General features: G+C 45.4%; 1 protein-coding gene across 1 annotated transcript in view; it reads right to left on the reverse strand.

The window, feature by feature from the left end:
* Nucleotides 1-2,084: 2,084 nt before the first annotated feature.
* BANP (BTG3 associated nuclear protein) overlaps nucleotides 2,085-17,112 on the reverse strand; it is a 153,083-nt gene continuing 138,055 nt past the window's right edge. Inside the window, exon 13 of the mRNA XM_014536667.1 lies at nucleotides 2,085-3,147. Coding sequence (XP_014392153.1) covers nucleotides 3,094-3,147 — 54 coding nt within the window. The 3' untranslated portion in view covers nucleotides 2,085-3,093. The remainder of the gene's footprint in view (nucleotides 3,148-17,112) is intronic.

The raw sequence follows: 17,112 nt of genomic DNA on the forward strand, positions 1-17,112 counted from the left end.
GAAGACCACCACCTTCCGTAATGTGTGGGCCGCACCACTCAGCTGAAAGACTTTGGGAGAAAAACTGAGGTTTCCACGAGGAAGGAGGAAGTCTGCCTCTGGACAGCAGTGTGGGCTCCTGGTGCTTCCAGCCCTGCCCCATGAACACAGGCTCGCCAGGCCCACAATCGTGGGAGTCAATTCCCTAAAACAAGTTCCTTAGATATGTAAAGCCTCCTATTGGCTCTGTCTCTCCATACAAGATGGAAACTTTGTCTGAGTCCTGGGACTCTATTGTCCGAAGGAGCCGCAGGAGTTACTAACACGTGGACTTCTCTAGTGTGCTTCCTTCTTAATGAGGTTTTGTACAGCTGGGAAACTGCAAGGCAGGTAACAATCGGTTAACTACGGTGCTTGTAGCCATTTCTCTTTAAAAGCCAGGCTGGGCATCCTGCCCTCCACAGCACCATGGCACTTTTTCCTGTGGCAAAATGTGATTAAATATAAACCATTTCAGGTTAGACCACCATTTCCAGAAACATAATTTCCTAAGTTGTGGACTGCCAGTACTTGTTGGATTCTACTTTTTAACCAAGAGCTATTTTGTAAACAAGGTCTGAAAAAACTTTATAAGCGTGACACTGTAGATTTAAACCAGTGTTTCCACTGTAGCTGCACATTTGCCGGGGGAGGTTGGTGTGAGAAGACCCGATCCAATCTAGACAACTGAGCCCGTCACATGACAGCCTCACCAGAAAGTTGGAGATGAAGACAGTGCTGACCTCCCTTCTACATCCATTTGTTGAAAGAGCAAAGGAGCGACAGAAAGCATATTCAAGTACCAAGAGTTATGCTGTTTTCATTAATTTATTATAATTAGAATAAGGCCCTTTACAAATTACAGCTTCATTGTGATGTAACTCACATACCATACGTTTCACTGACATGAAGTGTGTGGTTCACAGCTTTTGGTCTTGCACCACTGCTATAGGACGAGAAGGCCCCTCTGACACCTGAGAGGGTAGTGTCGGACCTCGACGGGGCAGGAGTTAACTGGGGACTAGCACCACGAACTTCCAGCTGAGAAAGGGCTGGTGGCAGCAGCTGACAGGCGGGTGCTGGGCCACCTGGGCAGGGGATTCGGGAGAATCGTTTCACTCCCTTAGGATGGAGTGAAGGCTGGCAGCCTGTCCTGAGAGGCCTCGGCACCAGTCAGAACCCGCTTCCTGACTCCCGAGCACCCTGGCCCACGATCCTTCCCATGTTCTCTTACTCGGGCACCAGGAGGGCCCCTTTACTTTCAAGGCAAGATGTTGGGGATGGGGGGCCCTGGGGCCTAGGGCACCCATCCAGCCCTGTGGGGTGGGGAGAAAGGTCAGAGCTTGGGGACCTAATCCTGCCTCGTGGAAACCTGCCCTCAGTGCTATGGCTCCAGCCAGGCTGTTCTGCTGCCCAACGAGAAAGGAGGGTGGGATCCTACAGGCCAGAGCACAGTAGTCGGTTGAGCAAATAGTGATCTCTCAGGATGGGAGACAGACTCGGCCCTGCCCAGGCGCCTCAACAAAGGAAATGGGCCAGAGTCAGGAGTGCTTTCCCTTCTGGTTGACACATCCAGGTGGAGACAGGCGCACCTGCAGCAGCAGAGGGAAGGCAGGGCCGGCGAACACTGACTCACTGGACGTGCCGATTGGGACTTGAATCTCTCTGTCCCTCCCTTGCTCTCCAGCAGGGGTGGGGAACTTGTTTAATGCCAAGGGCCATCTGGATATCTATAACATCATTTTTGGGCCATACAAAATTATCAAAAACTAGCCTGCTATACTTGGTTAAACATTTACTTAACTCACCCCTAATGCCCTGGCAGGGCCAGAGCCAGTGGTCGGCAAACTGCGGCTTGGCAAACCACGGCCCGTGAGCCACATGCAGCTCTTTGGCCCCTTCAGTGTGGCTCTTCCACAAAATACCGACTTCCGCGCATGGGCCACGAAGTTTCAATTGCACTGTACGTGCGCACCTGCACGTGGTATTTTGTGGAAGAGCCACACTGAAGGGGCCAAAGAGCCACATGTGGCTCGCAAGCCGCGGTTTGCCAACCACGGGGCCAGACCAAATGATTTCTCGGGACTTCTATGGCCCGTGGGCCAGATGTTCCCACCCCTGCTCTACAGCAAGTCCAGTGAGCAGAAGGCACTGCCAGGCCACAAGCAAGGGGGTAGGGGTGTCTTCTGGAGTGAAGCTGGGGGCTCCAACATGACCCCAGCAAACAAGGAGTCTGGCCCCCCAGGGACACAGGGCAGAGTGTTCTCTCTTTCTGCACTGTCCTGGAGCCAAGTCCAAGCTGTTCTGCCAAAACATTCTCTCCTCTCACCTCCACAGGCTTCCCTGGAGAACTACCACCCTGCCCTCCGACCCGGCCCTCAGTCAGGAGTCAAGAATTCGGTGGCTGATGCCCAAGCCACAGGTCAAGGAACCATTCTCTCATCGATGCACAGGAAGGGTTTTCAACTTTTGCTCTTATAAAGAGCACAGTGAAGGCTAGAAATCTGTTCAGAGAGCCTCAATGGCAAATTGAGTTCTGCCGCTCATCCAGGTTTCCCGGTGAGCCAGTGCTCCCTCCATCAAATTACACGCTTGAGGGAGATGCTTCTTCCGGGCCTGGAATCCTGCTCTGGATCGAGTGAAGAATGCTGTACATCGATGAAGTGAAAACACAGATCGCTTGACAAGGGAAGGAAGCCAGCCAGTGGCTGACTGGGGAAAACTCACTGGCAGATAAAGATGGATAAAGTGTGTGAGCGAGTGAATGCATTTGTGCGTGTGTACATTTGTGTGAGTGTGGACTCACATACACACATTTATCTGTACACACACGCACACACACTCACGCTCACACTCATGCCCTGTTCTGGTCACTGGGAGGGCTGGATCTGGACACCAGGAGCAGGAGCACCCCCAGCACCCAGATCGTGGTTTCTAAATACCATCTTCCTCTAACAGTGACCAGGATTCCTTGGAGAGACAGCCGATTCCAGTCTGAGCAGGAAAAATACCAGATGCTTCTGGAACATCTTGACACATCAGATGGCTGGGAAGCCATCAGGAGCCTGGGCACCGTCAATGCCCGGAGAGCCAGCTGGATGGGGCGTACTGAGAGCAACAGATTACACCCTGTTGAAAAAAATTGTAAATCATGAGTTCATACTCAAAGACAAACAAGTGAAAGTTTGGGGAAGCATGAGATGTTTATATAGTTTTCAAGGACTTTTCTACAAAATACTTATTTATAATAAAGCGGGGAAGTCACTTTGCAGGGGAGAGGCCTAGCAGACATCATGTTAATTAAACAATCAATGTTCACATGGCCAGTAATGAGACAAATGAAAAATTTACCCCATCCCCCATGGACGCACAGAGAGGCACAGCTCCACTTCCTGCCATTCCTACCCAACTGGAATCTCATCTCCAGGAGACACCAGACCTGGTGTGAAACCAAGTGCCAAGGTGGAGCACGTGGGAACAGATGAGAAAGTTGCAGAGACTAAAGGAGGTGGGATCGAAGCTGTGTGTGACAATCCTGTGCCAAGCACAGATGGACCCTCTGCTCCCCAGCCAGGCTGGGACGGGCTCAGATGGACTGAGTCTCTTTCTGATTCTGACTCACACTGAGGCTTGTGGAAGGCCTGTGTCTGAAGGGGACACAAGCCAAAGTGCTGGGCTGTGGAGATGGTGGCTGGCCCCCACCCTACGCCGCATTTCCTGCACACGGGTAGTGCTCTCTGCGGGGCACTCCCTCGCCTTTGCATGGAGCTGCTGTCTCATCCATGTGTCCCTGGGTGTGAAGGCTAGTCCTTCCACTCCTCACCTCTGCTCATTTCTCCACTGCCTCTCCTGATCTGAGCAACCCCCCTTCCTCCTCCCCCCCCCCCCCCCCCCCCCCCCCGAGAGGCGCACACCCACACTGCTGCCTGGAGTTTCACCCCAGAGGGGTCCCAGGGCTGGGGGAACGATGAGGACTTCCCAGGGAGAGGGTCATCGAAGAGGAACCCCTAGGGCCATGGGTCTGAGCAAGGCCCCAAGAGACAGGCATGTCCCTTGTACCCTGAGCATCCATAGGAGGTCCCTGACCCAGTCCATCCACTGCCCACGCCTCCAGTAAATGCTGCATTACAGATGCCAGGGTGAGAACACCCCTTGGGCCAGGGCGTCCCTCCACACACTTCTCCCCTCTGCCCTTTTATGTTACTCTACTGTCACCCCCACATAAGGATAGGAAGCCAGCTGGGCCCTGAGGGTGCCTGGCCTTGCTGGGGAAATGGAGGCCTTTATTTTATTTTATTAAATATATTTTTATTGATTTCAGAGAGGGAGGAGGAGAGATAGAAACATCAATGATGAGAGAGAATCATTGATCGGCTGCCTCCTGCACGCCCCCCTACTGGGGGTCAAGCCTGCAACTCGGGCATGTGCCCTTGACCGGAATCGAACCAGGGACCCTTCAGACCGCAGGCCAATGCTTTATCCACTTAACCAAACCAGCTAGGGCGAAATGGGAGCCTTTAGTGCACCCCCCTCCCTCCCTTTTCCTCACACCAACTCCTGCACCAGCAGGCCCTGCCTCCACCCAGTAGGTGCCAGTTGCACCCCCTCCCCAATGTGACGAACAAAAATGTCTTCAGACATTGACCAATGTCCTATGGGAGGAAGAGAGCCCACCCTTGTCCACAGTTACCCGCAAAGCTCCAGCTCTGTGGCTTATTGGCAAAATGACTCCACCAGCTGAGTGGGGAGGTGGTGGGGGCTGGGGCCTGGGAGCTCCAGGCATCCAGGCAAGTCCCCTGGGCCTGTGGGGGCCTGGTCCCAGCTGGCTGGTGAGAGAAGCATGAGAAGAAAGCAAACTTCAGTGGGGACACAAGAGGTCTATCTGCAGGGTTTGTGATAAACTCCAGCAGAGCCCAAATACAGGCTTTCCTTGTCATCAGTAGCCCACAGCCTGAGTCAGCTACGCCCACAGCACTGAGATCGTTCTTGAAAACCCCAATCACAGACGAGGTGAAAGCTGGAGGAAGTGAGTGAGAGGGAGCTGGTTGGCTGTGATAAGCGAGGGGGCTCAGGGGGTTCCGGGGCTGCCCCAGGCCTGTGGCCAGCATGAGGTCCTCCCTTAGGTATGCTGCCCTGGGCCCAGCAAAGGGAGCCTGGGAGTCCATGGAGAAGCCTTGACCCACACCCACTCAAGCTGGCTGGGAGCCAGGGGCCCCTGTGTGATGACATCCGGAGGGCCTCACAGGGAGCAGTCAGCAGCCGGGGCAGCAAGGGAGCAAGGCCTCATGGCTCACCTCCTCCTGACAGCCTGGTGGCCCGAGCAAGGCTGGAAGGACATGGTCAAATAGAGCTATCTGAAGGCGATGTTTAAGCCAGACCAGCCCATGGGCAGGCAAGTGCTGGGCAAGGATCTCCAGGAGGCCTTCTGGGTCCATTTCCCATGGCAGGCAGGGCCAAGAGGGCAACACAGGCCTGTCCAGGAGAGAGGCTGCTGCTTGTCTCCCCCAAAAAGGGGCCCCAGCTCTGGGGTTCAGATCCGCTCAGGGTTCAGGCAGTGGTGACGCGTGGCTTGTGAGCAGAGGGGTCAGAGGGATGGCGCACAGGAACCAAGCTGGCAATCAGACCTCTGTCCACACTCCAGTCCACATCAGTGGCCCTTCTCCTTGGGCCCTTCCGCCACCCAGCTCTCCCAATCTTTCTCTCTGAGAAAACAGGGAGTTGGTGACAAGATGGAGAACAAATTCAGGTTTTGTGGGGCCTACAGCTTATGTAATTTGGGAGGATCTTTTCAAGAAAAGCAATACAAAATCACAGATACCAGACTCGGCACAATGGTGAATGCTCAGCTACTGCTCTCTGGGTGCCCTGAGGATGATTTGATGATCACATTATAACTGACTTGGGAAACTGGAATTATTCTGCCCAGAGGCTGTGACACCAGCCACAGACCTCTCCCACTGTCTTGGGCCAAATCGGCAATAGTCTACCTTTCCTTGAGAGTTTTGCTCACTCCTTTCATCATATGCTAATCCTATTTTTTAAGTCCCATAAGACATTATTTTCCTTATAGTTTCAGTTTTTAGACTACGCATACATTTACCACTTTCTCTGCTCTCCTTTCCTTCCGCATCTCAGGTCTTCCATCTGGGATCACTTTCCCTTTGACAAAAGTATAGTCTTTAAAACTTCTTTTAGTGCTTGTCTGCTGGTGGCAAACTTTTCTCTTTTGTGTGTTTTATTAAAAAAAAAAAGTGTAAATTGAAGAATGACAGAGATAAGTTGCAACCATAGCACTCCTCTTACAACGTGAGTGCCCTCAAAACCACAAGGACGCCAGGCTCTTCCTCCCAGGAGACCCACACTACGCACATGCAACTCATCGTGTGACTGCGGGAGCGACAATGTGTTTGTTCACTTCCATGGCTGTTCCGTATCCCGTGGAATGAGTCGAGTGTGAAGAGTTGTCCTTTCTGCCCTGGCGGGTGTACTCAATGGTTAGAGCACCAGCCCAAGCACTGAAGGGTCACAGGTTTGATCCCCAGTCAAGGGCACGCACCTGGAATGCAGGTTTGTCCCCAGCCCCCTTCTGGCGCGTGAGGGAGGCAACCAATCGATGTGTCTCTCTCGCATTGATGCTTCTCTCTCTCTCTCCTCCCTCCTTCCACTCTAAAAAATCAATGGAAAAAATATCAAAATATCTGGTGAGGCTTAACAACAACAACAACAACAACAACAAAAAGAGTTGTTCATTCTGCTAGTGATGGGCATCTGAGGATTTCCCGTTGGGGCTCACAATCCGCTGCTGGGGCCGTCCTGGCGTGTCTTCAGAAGCACACGTGCCGTGTTCTTTTGCACAGAGCCCGGGAGGCTGTTGGACGATCATGTGCATGTGCTCACTTCGGCAGAAGGCGCCTCACTGTTTCCTCAGTGGTTTTATCAATTCCCACCCTCCCTTTAAGGCAGCGGTTCTCAACCTGTGGGTCACGACTCCTTTAAATACATCCTGCATATCAGATATTTACATTACGATTCATAACAGTAGCAAAATTACAGTTATGAAGTAGCAACGAAAATAATTTTATGGTTGGAGGTCACCACAACATGAGGAACTGTATTAAAGGGTCGCGGCATTAGGAAGGTTGAGAACCACTGGAAGGCATAGGAGGCCCCCGAGTTCACCTACCTCAGTATCGTTAGTCTTTTAAATCTTAGCCATTCGGAAAGTGTCTCGTGGTGGTTTTGATTTGATCAGTGAGGTTGAGCCACCTTTTCAGATATTTATTGACCATTTTGAGATCTTTTCGTGTTACATGTTTGTTCATGTGTTCATGTCTTTTGCCTTTTGGGGGGTGAAGTGGGGGACAAAAATTAATTAACCATTAAATAATTCAGCAGTAACAAATGAATCCTCATTTCTGAAAATGACCAGGACGGCTTTCCCTCCTCCATCTCCATTCCTTCTTTTGCGGGCTTCCTGGCAGCACGCCTGTGCTTGGTCCATCTACACATGGAGTTGTGTATCTCTATTACCTTACAGGTAATAAAAACCTGATTACCTCTCATAAATAAGTCCTTTATTGGCTAAAAGGATAGCAAATATCCATCCCACTCTGGCTTGATTTTCTGTCCTCGTTTACTAATGCTGTCTCTGATGAACCAAAGTTCTCAATCAGAATGAACACCAATTTGCCAGTCTTTTCCTTTATAGTCAGTACTTCTTTTTTTAAAATCCTCATCTGAGGAGTGAGGATATTTTTTTCCATTGATTTTTTTAAGAGAGGTGGAAGGGAGGGGGGAGGGGGAAAAGAGAGAGAAACACCTACGTGAGAGAGATACATCAATTGGTTGCCTCCTGCTCAAGCCCCGACTGGGACTAAGAATCGAACCTGCAACCCTTCAGTCTGTGGGCCGATACTCCAGCCACTGAGCAAAACTGGCTTGGTCTATAGTCAGTCCTTCTGCATTCAGTTTAAAACACCTTTGCTAACTCCAAGGCCATGAAGAAATCTTAGTTTCTCCTAAAAAATTTGTTTCCTTTCACAGTTTGCTCTGTAACTGATTTTGTGTAACTTATGAGATGGGGATTCATAATTGTTTCCTTTACGAATATCTAGTTGACCTGGAACCACTTATTAGCAACAGTGCCCTTCCTCACTGAGCTGCAGTGTCTCCTGCATCGCCCACCAGAAAGCTGCATGAGGGGGTCTGTTTTCAGGCTCCGTATCCTGCCCATTGCCCTCTGGACAGAATGATTCTCACACTAACACTGCTTGGCTTTCTAGGAGCACGTCAGTCCTCCAAAGTCGTCCAAAGTCTTCAACACCATCTTCACTATTCTTGGCCTTTTGCATTTTTCAAATACATTACAGAATAAGTATGTCAATTTCTAGAAAAATCGGTGCTTGAATTTCGGTTGGAATAGCACTGAATCCACCATTTAGGGAAGAATTGACCTTTTTACAATATTAAGGCTTGCAATCCACAAACATGCCCTACACTTACATTTCTTAGGTTTTCTTCACTTTTCTTCAATAATATTTCACAGCTTTCTGTCTCAGCTATCTTTTGTTAGATTATTTCTATGTGGAAGTGTCTGGAAGGTTATCATAAATAAAATTTATACGTGATCATTATTGTTTGTTTCTGATATTTAGAAATACAACTGATTGGCCAATGTTGGGCATGAGTCAAGCAATCTTGCAAAAGTCACTCATTGCTTTTAATATTTTGCTTTTGGATTTCTTTGGCTTTTCTTTATAAATAACCATATCATCTGCAAAAAAAATGAGTTTCATTTCTGGCTTTTCAAATCTTATACCTTTAAATCTTTTATGGCTAGGTTCTGCGGTGCAGTGCCAAGCAGAAGTGGCGTTGGGCAACCATCCTTGGCTCAGTCCCACCTCAGGGAAAAGCTTTTGCTATTTCACAGTTATGTGGGATGTTTGTCACAGATTCCTTATTTGATCAGATTAGGGAAGTTCCTTTCCATTCCTGGTTTGCTAACAGCTCTATTAATCATGAATGGGTGTGGAGTTGTACAAATGATTTTTCTGCATTTATTGAGATGATCATGTAGTTTATTTCTTTGTTGATGAGATGAACACATTTGTTACTTTTTAAAAATATTACACAAAACTTGAATTCCTGAAGCCGACCCAACTTGTCCATGACATATTATCACTCAATATCACTGAATCCGCTTGCTCATACTTTGCTTAGGATTGTCTGGGATTTTCAAGAGAAACACTGTCTTATAACTTTCTTTCTCTCTCTTTTTTTTTTTTGTAACATACTTCTCAGGTTTAGATATCAAGGTTATGTTGCTTCATAAAACAAGATGGGACATGAACCTCTTTTTTTGTTGTTGTTCTGTGGAAGAGTTTATAACAGATTACTGTTCTTTCTTAAACATTTCAAACATTTAACTTCAGTCAAGTCATCTGAGCCTGGAGTTTTTCTTGTGACAAGATTTTAAATTATAGGTTAAGATTACTTGAAGATAGACACTATGAAGAGTGACCTCAGCAAAATGGCAGAATAGGAGTTTCTGGTGCTCATCCGCTCCCAGAAACATTAATTTGAACAGCTATCCATGCATGGAAATGCCTTCAGAAGAGCTAAAGATTCCATGTGAGAGATTACAGCTCCTGGGTTAAGCCCAGATAAGAAAAGACACATTGAAGAGGGTAAAAAAGACAGTTTCATGTTGTCACCCCTCCCCCCAGGCCCAGGCAGCCCAGCACAGAGAGACACCCTCCACAAAGGGGAGTATCCAACTTTACCATGGACTCCAGGATGAGCTCATAGGTGCCAGGTTTGTCCCAGTGAACCTAGATTCCAGGCCCAACCCTGTGGACCCAAGCACCAGACCTGCTCACCTGCTGACGCAGGCACCAGGGTGGCCTACCCAAGAACTCCACTCAGGTTCCTGGATGGGCAAAGTGGTGTAGGACTTTCCCTGCCACAGTCAGTCTGTGAAGACTGGAAGAGGTGCCTACTTCTTCAAATGTGCAACATTTGAAGAATCATGAATAATCAAAGAAAACTGATACCACAAAAGGAAGCTAATAAAAACTCCAATGACTGACTCTAAGAAATACAGATCTATGAAGTATCTGAAAAGAATTCAGAATAACCTTTTAAAGGAATTCAGTGAACTAAATACACACACAGATAGCTAATTAAACAAAATTAGGAAAATGAACAAAATGACAAGTTCAATAAAGAAACAAAAAAAACACGTTTTTATAAAAAACACAACTTACAGAAATCCTAGAGTTAAATAAGATGTCTGAAATGAAGAATCTGAGAGAGAGCACTTCAATAGCAGACTGGATAAGCAGAAGAATTAGTGAACTAGAAGACAGGCCATTTGAATCATCCAGAAAGAGGAGCAAGAAGAAAAGGAATAAAGGAAACCTAAATGAATTATGGGATATCATTAAAAGAAAAAAATACTAGATATTATGGAAGTGCCAGAAGGAGGAGGGAGAAAGGGGCAGAGAGCTCATTTAAAAAAAATAGTGGCTGAGAACTTCTCATATCTGGGGAGAGATTTAGATCTCCAAGTTCATAAAGCTCATTGATTCTGCCCGCTCTGCCAAATTTCAACCCAAAATGATTTTCAACAGGACACATTATAATAAAACTGTTTAAAATCAAAGATAGAGTTTTAAAAGGAACAAGAGGAAAAAAATTCTCACAACTCTGCCAAATTTCAACCCAAAATGATTTTCAGCAGGACACATTATAATAAAACTGTTTAAAATCAAAGAGTTTTAAAAGGAACAAGAGGAAAAAAATTCTCACAGACAGGGGAGCCCCAGAAGGCTATAAGTACATTTCTCAGCAGAAACTATGGAGGCCAGGAGAGAGTCAGGTGATGTATTATTCAAAGTGCTGAAAGGAAGAAGCTGCTAGAAGAATACCTGGCAAAGTTGTCCTTCAGACGTGGAAGAGAGATAAAGGCTTTCCTAAACAAATAAAAACGGAGGGAGTTCATCACCACTAGACCTGTCTTATAAAAATGCTAAAGCAGTTCTTCAAGCTGAAATAAAAGGACACTAAATAGTAACATAAAAACAGACGAAAATAAAAATTTTACACTGGTAAAGGTAAGTATATAGTCAAATTCAGAATACTCTAATACAATGGTGTGTTAATCACTTAACTCTGGTGTAAAAATTAAAAGACAAAATTATTAAAAATAAGTACAGTTACAATAATTTGTTAATGGATACAGAATATAAAATGATATAAACAGCAACATTGAAAACAAAAAAAATTGAGAGCAAGGAAATAAAAGTGTAGTAAGGTTTTTGTATGAGATCAAAGTGGTTATCAGCTTTGAAAAGACTGTTATATTTATAAGGTGTTTTATGTAAGTCTCATGGTAACCACAAAGCAAAAACCTACAGAAGATACACAAAAGATCAAAAGAAGAGAATCAAAACATACCACTACAGAAAATCATCAACTCACAAAAGACGATAGTGAAAGAGGAAGAAAAATAAACAATGAAATAGCCAAAAACAATAATATAGCATTATTAAGTCATTACCTATCAATAACTACTTTAAATGTAAACAAGTAAAATCTCCAATACAAAAAGGCATCAAGTGGCTGAATGGATTAAAAAAAACCACACCTTAACTGTATGCTGTCTACAAAGCAACTCATTTCAGCTTTAAGGATACATAGGCTCAAAAGGAAAGGATGGAAAATATATGGAATGAAAATGGAAAAGAAAAGGCAGCAGGGGTGGCATGGACTTTAAGTCAAAAACTGTAACAAGAGACAAAGGTCATTATATAATGACTAGAGGCCCAATGCACGAAATTCATGCAAGAGTAGGCCTTCTTTCTCCTGGCTGCCTGCACCTACTTTCCTCTGGCACCCGGGACCGGGGCTTCCCTCGCAGCCCCGGCTTCATCAGGAAGGTTGTCCGGAAGGACGTCCGATTTAATTAGCATATTACGCTTTTATTATTACAGACTACAGGTCCGGTGCACGAAATTCTTGCACTGGGGGGGGGGGGGGAGAGTTTCCCTCAGCCTGGCCTGCACCCTCTCACAGTCCAGAAGCCCTCAGGGGATGTCCAACTGATGGCTTAGGCCCGCTCCCCATGGGGAGCGGGTCTAAGTTGGCAGTCGGACATCCTTAGCGCTGCCACAGAGGCAGGAGAAGCTCCCGCCACTGCCGCTGCGCTCACCAGCCAGGAGCCCGGTTTCTGGCTGAGCAGCACTCCCCCTGTGGGAGGGCACTGACCACCAGGGGACAGCTCCTGCATTGAGTGGGATTGGGCCGAAACCGGCTCTCCAACATCCCCCAAGGGGTCCCAGAATGCGAGAGGACGCAGGCCAGGCCAAGGGTCCCCACCAGTGCATGATTAGAGCCAGGGAGGGATGCAGGAAGTTGGCCAGCCGGGGAGGGACCGCGGGAGGGCTCCAGGGCGTGTATGGCCCATATCACTCAGTCCCTATTGGCTGGACCCCAGCCGCAGGCTAACCTCCCCGGTCGGAGCGTCTGCCCCCTGGTAGTCAGTGCATGTCATAGTGAGCGGTTGAGCGGCCTTAGCATATCATTAGCATATTATGCTTTGATTGGTTGAACGGCCGACCAGACAACCGGACACTTAGCGTATTAGGCTTTTATTATATAGGATAAAGGGGTTAATTCAGCAAGAGGATATAACAAATGTAAATGTACAATGAGTGGCCAGATTATTATGACCAGTCCATCAGTACTTCATTGACACTTCCAAAAATACTGAATATTGAAAACTTCCTAAGCCAATACTCTCAAGATTTTATTATTATTGTTATTTGCATAACTAATTCACTTCATTGTACTGATGGGGTGGTCATAATAATCTGGCCAGTCATAATAATCTGGCCACTCAGTATATACATATTGCTCATAGTGCTGGTTTCTGAAAAGAAAGACACAACTGGCAAACCTTTAGCTAGACTAAGAAAAAGAGAGAGAAGACACAAATACATATAATCATAAATGAGAGAAAACATTACAACTGATTCAACAGAAATACAAAGGATCATAAGGGATGACTAGGAACAATCATACACCAACAAACTAAACAAGAAGAAATGGTTGGAAAATTCCTAGAAACAAGACTGAATCAAGAAGAAATAGCCCAGCCAGTGTGGCTCAGTAGTTGAGCCACATGAACCAGGAAGTCACAGTTCAATTCCTGGTCAGGGCACATGCCCAGGTTGCAGGCTCAATCCCCAATAGGAGGAGTGCAGAAGGCAGCCAATCAATGATTCTCTCTCACCATTGATTTTTCTATTTCTCTCTCTCCCTCTCTCAGAAATCAATAAAAACCTTTTTTTTAAAAAGAAGAACTAGAAAATTTGAAGGTACCATTAATGAGTAAGGAGAGTAAACATTAATCAGAAACCCCCCAACACAGAGAAGCCCAAGACCAGAGGGCTTCACTGGTGAATTCTACCAAACATTTAAAGAACAGTTAAGGCCAATCCTTCTCAAACTCTTCCAACAAATTAAAGAGGAGGAAATACTCCCAAACTCATTTTACAAAGCCAGCATTACTCTGATACCAAAGCCAGATGAGGACACTACAAGAAAACTACAAGTCACTTATATGCACATATGTATAACCCATGGACACAGACAATGGGGTGGTGAGGGCCTGGGGGGAGGAAGGGATGGGAAAGGGCTGGAAGAGGTTAATGGGGGCAAAAGGAGGACCTATGTAATACTTTCAACAATAAGAAAAAAAGAAAATTACAAGTCAATATTCCTGATGAAAAAAGATGAAAAAATTCTCAATAAAATACAAGCAAACCAAATTCAACAGCACATTAACCCCTAGAGTGCTGGGGAGCACGATCATGCTCCTCCTGTCTTTCGCCAAAAGTGCTGGGAGCGCTATCAAAGCTTCGAAATGGCATCCAGTTCTAAGTCTGTTTTTATTAGTGATGATGATATTGCTAAATATGTCAATGTAGTAAAGGTTTCCTTAAGTTTTTGAATATGTAACTTCATTTACTTGTGATTCATAATTTTTTTCCTAAACTGCTGTAAAATCAGCAAAAATGCCTTGGCAATTTTAGCATAGTTCCTAGGATATTGGTTGACACTCAAAGGGTTAACATGATGAAACACCATGATCAAGTGGGATTTGTCCCTAGGATGCAAACATGATTCAACATACGCAAATCAATAAATGTGACATACCATATTAATAGAATGAAAAATATCATATAATCATCTCAATAGATGCAGAAGTATTTGACAAAATACAATATCCTTCATGATAAAAACTCTCAACAAATACAATAGAGAAGGAACATACTTCAATATAATAAAGGCATATATGACAAACTCAAAGCTAACATCATATTCAACAGTGAAAAGTTGAAAGCATTTCCTCTAAGATCAGGAATAAGACAAGAGTGCCCACTTTTGCCACTTCTATTCAACATGATACTTGACGCCCTTGTCAGAGCAATCAAGCAAGAAAAAGAAAAGGCATCCAAATCAGAAAGGAAGAAGTTAAACTGTCTGTTTATATATGATATGATCCATAGAGAAAATCCTAAAGATTCCCCCCAAAAAACTGTAACATAAATAAACAAATTCAGTACATTTGCAGGATACAAAACCAACATACAAAAATCCGTTGCATTTCTATACACTAAGAACAAACTATCTGAAAAAGAAATAAATAAAAATTTCATTTATAATAGCATAAAAATAATAAAATTCTTAGGAATAAATTTAACCAAATCTTTCAAGGAGGTGAAAGATTTCTACACTGAAAATTTTAAGACATTTATGAAAAAAAATTAAAGGGAAATAAATGGAAAGATATGCCATGTCTATGAAACAAATATTGTTTAAAATGTCTATACTAACCAAAGCCATCTACAGATTCACTGCAATCCCTATCAAAATTATAATGATGGAAATAGAAACAAAATCCTAAAATTCTCATTGGAACCACAATAGACCCAAAATAGCCAAAGCAATCTTGAATAAGAAAACAAGGCTGGAGATATCATAATTCCTGGTAGCAAACTATACTACAAAGTTATAGTAATCAAAACAGTATGGTACTGGCATAAAAATAGACTCATAGAACAATGAAACAAAACCAAGAGCTCAGAAATAAACACAACATATATAAACTAATATTTCACAAGGGTACCAAGAATATACTATGGGGAAAAGACAGTTTCTTCAATACAGTGGGGCCTTGACTTACTAGTTTAATTCGTTCTGAGACCGAGCTCGTTAAGGAGCTCGTTAAGGAGCTCATTACCTCAAATTACTCTGTCAACTCAATGCAAAAAATCGGCTGAGAGACAGCTGGTATCTCAAAAAACTCATTAGTCGGGACACTCGTAAGTCAAGGCCCCACTGTATATGGTACTGAAGAAACTGGATATTCACATGCAAAAGAATGAAATTGGACCCCTATCATAAAACCACTCACAAAATGCTGACTCAGTCGGGTGTTGTAGGGCTCTGAGGAGCAGTGGTGAGGGCACCAAGTGCACCTTGGAAGGCTTGGGTCCAACACGGCCATGGTGGGCACACTGGTGAGGAAGGTGGAGGACTATGTCCAGAGCAAGGATTTCCAAGACTACCTCATGAATATAAAATATATTTAGGGAATACTGTGGCCCTGCGTTAGAAAGCTAAACCAGCTAGGCGGCACCTAGAAGAGTCTGCAAGTTGCCTCTGAGCTTCCATTGCTTAGGTGCAGCCATCAGAAAAGAAATCTTAGAAGAGCTATTGCCTGAACAGTCCTCTTAATCATTTGTGACCTGGGATATTGAGCTCTTAGGTTGTCAGAATTCCAGTTCATGAGGCACTCTGTATCATTCTGGTTTAGCCAGATAGCAGGAAAATCTTGGGAAAGGACAACAGTGCAGGGACAAACTTCCCCCAAACACATGTCTGCACCAGCCAGAGTACCTGTAGCATAGTTTGCATGACCTGGTTGAGGTTGAGCCTCACAGTCAGCCAGCCTGAGAGGAGATCCCACCCACAAATGGGGCAACAATAATCAAGACCCAATTATAACAGAAGAGCCCAAATAACCCACAAATGGGACACTCCTAGAACATCCAGCTCAGTAGTTTAAGGAGATTGCACCACTGGGTCCCACAGTACATTTACCATAAAAGGCCACCACACGAAGACTGGGAGTCATAGCAATTCTATCTAATACATAGAAACAAACACAAAAAGACAACTAAAACAGGGTGACAAAAAAACAACCACCCCCAAATGAAAGAAAAGGAGGAATCTTCAGAAAAAATAACTAAATGAAATGGAGATAAACAATATATTGAGACTGGAAGATGGCTGCCAACAGGAAGGCAGACTGCAAGATAGTGCGTGAGTGAGAGAACGAAGGGAGAGTGTGTGGTCGCATTGGGAGTGTTTGTTTGTGAGTTGAGGGACAGCTATACTCCAGGGAACTGCGGGGAATTGCCAGACAGGGCTCCCCTGACCGGACAGCTTCCACTGATGCTGGGATCCTTCCCGGAGCGACCGGCTCTAACGCGGAGACCGCGCCATCTTGAAGGGGAGAGTGGATGTTGTTGGAAGTCTGAAGGGCCCAGGATTCTACAACAATGGCACCCAGAAAACAGCTGTGAACCCGGGAGCATCAGTCCCCAAGCAGAGCGGGCATGCAGATTCGGAGGAGCTCTGCACCCCCTCACGGAAAGGGCAAATTTTGCCTGGGATAAGGAGAGAGAGAACTACATAACCAGACACCTGGAGAAGAGAGATCATAGGGAGACAAAGAAACAGCCTGCATCTGAAAGAAAAACAGGCATCACCAGAAAAGGAAGTAAACAAAATGGAGGCAAGCAACCTGTCAGAGAAAGAATTCAGAGAAATGGTCATAGGGTGGATGAAAAGAATGGAAGACAAATTCAACACTATGTGAAAGAACCAAGAGGAAATGAAGAAGAACCAAGAAGAAATGAAAAATGACATCACTGCTATAAAGAACTCAATAGAAAGCATCAACAGTAGACTAGAAGAAGCAGAGGACCGCATCAGTGAGCTAGAAGACAAGGTAGGAAAAAA

The sequence above is a fragment of the Myotis brandtii genome, unplaced genomic scaffold (assembly GCF_000412655.1).
Source record: "Myotis brandtii unplaced genomic scaffold, ASM41265v1 scaffold165, whole genome shotgun sequence".
Lineage (NCBI taxonomy): Eukaryota > Metazoa > Chordata > Mammalia > Chiroptera > Vespertilionidae > Myotis > Myotis brandtii.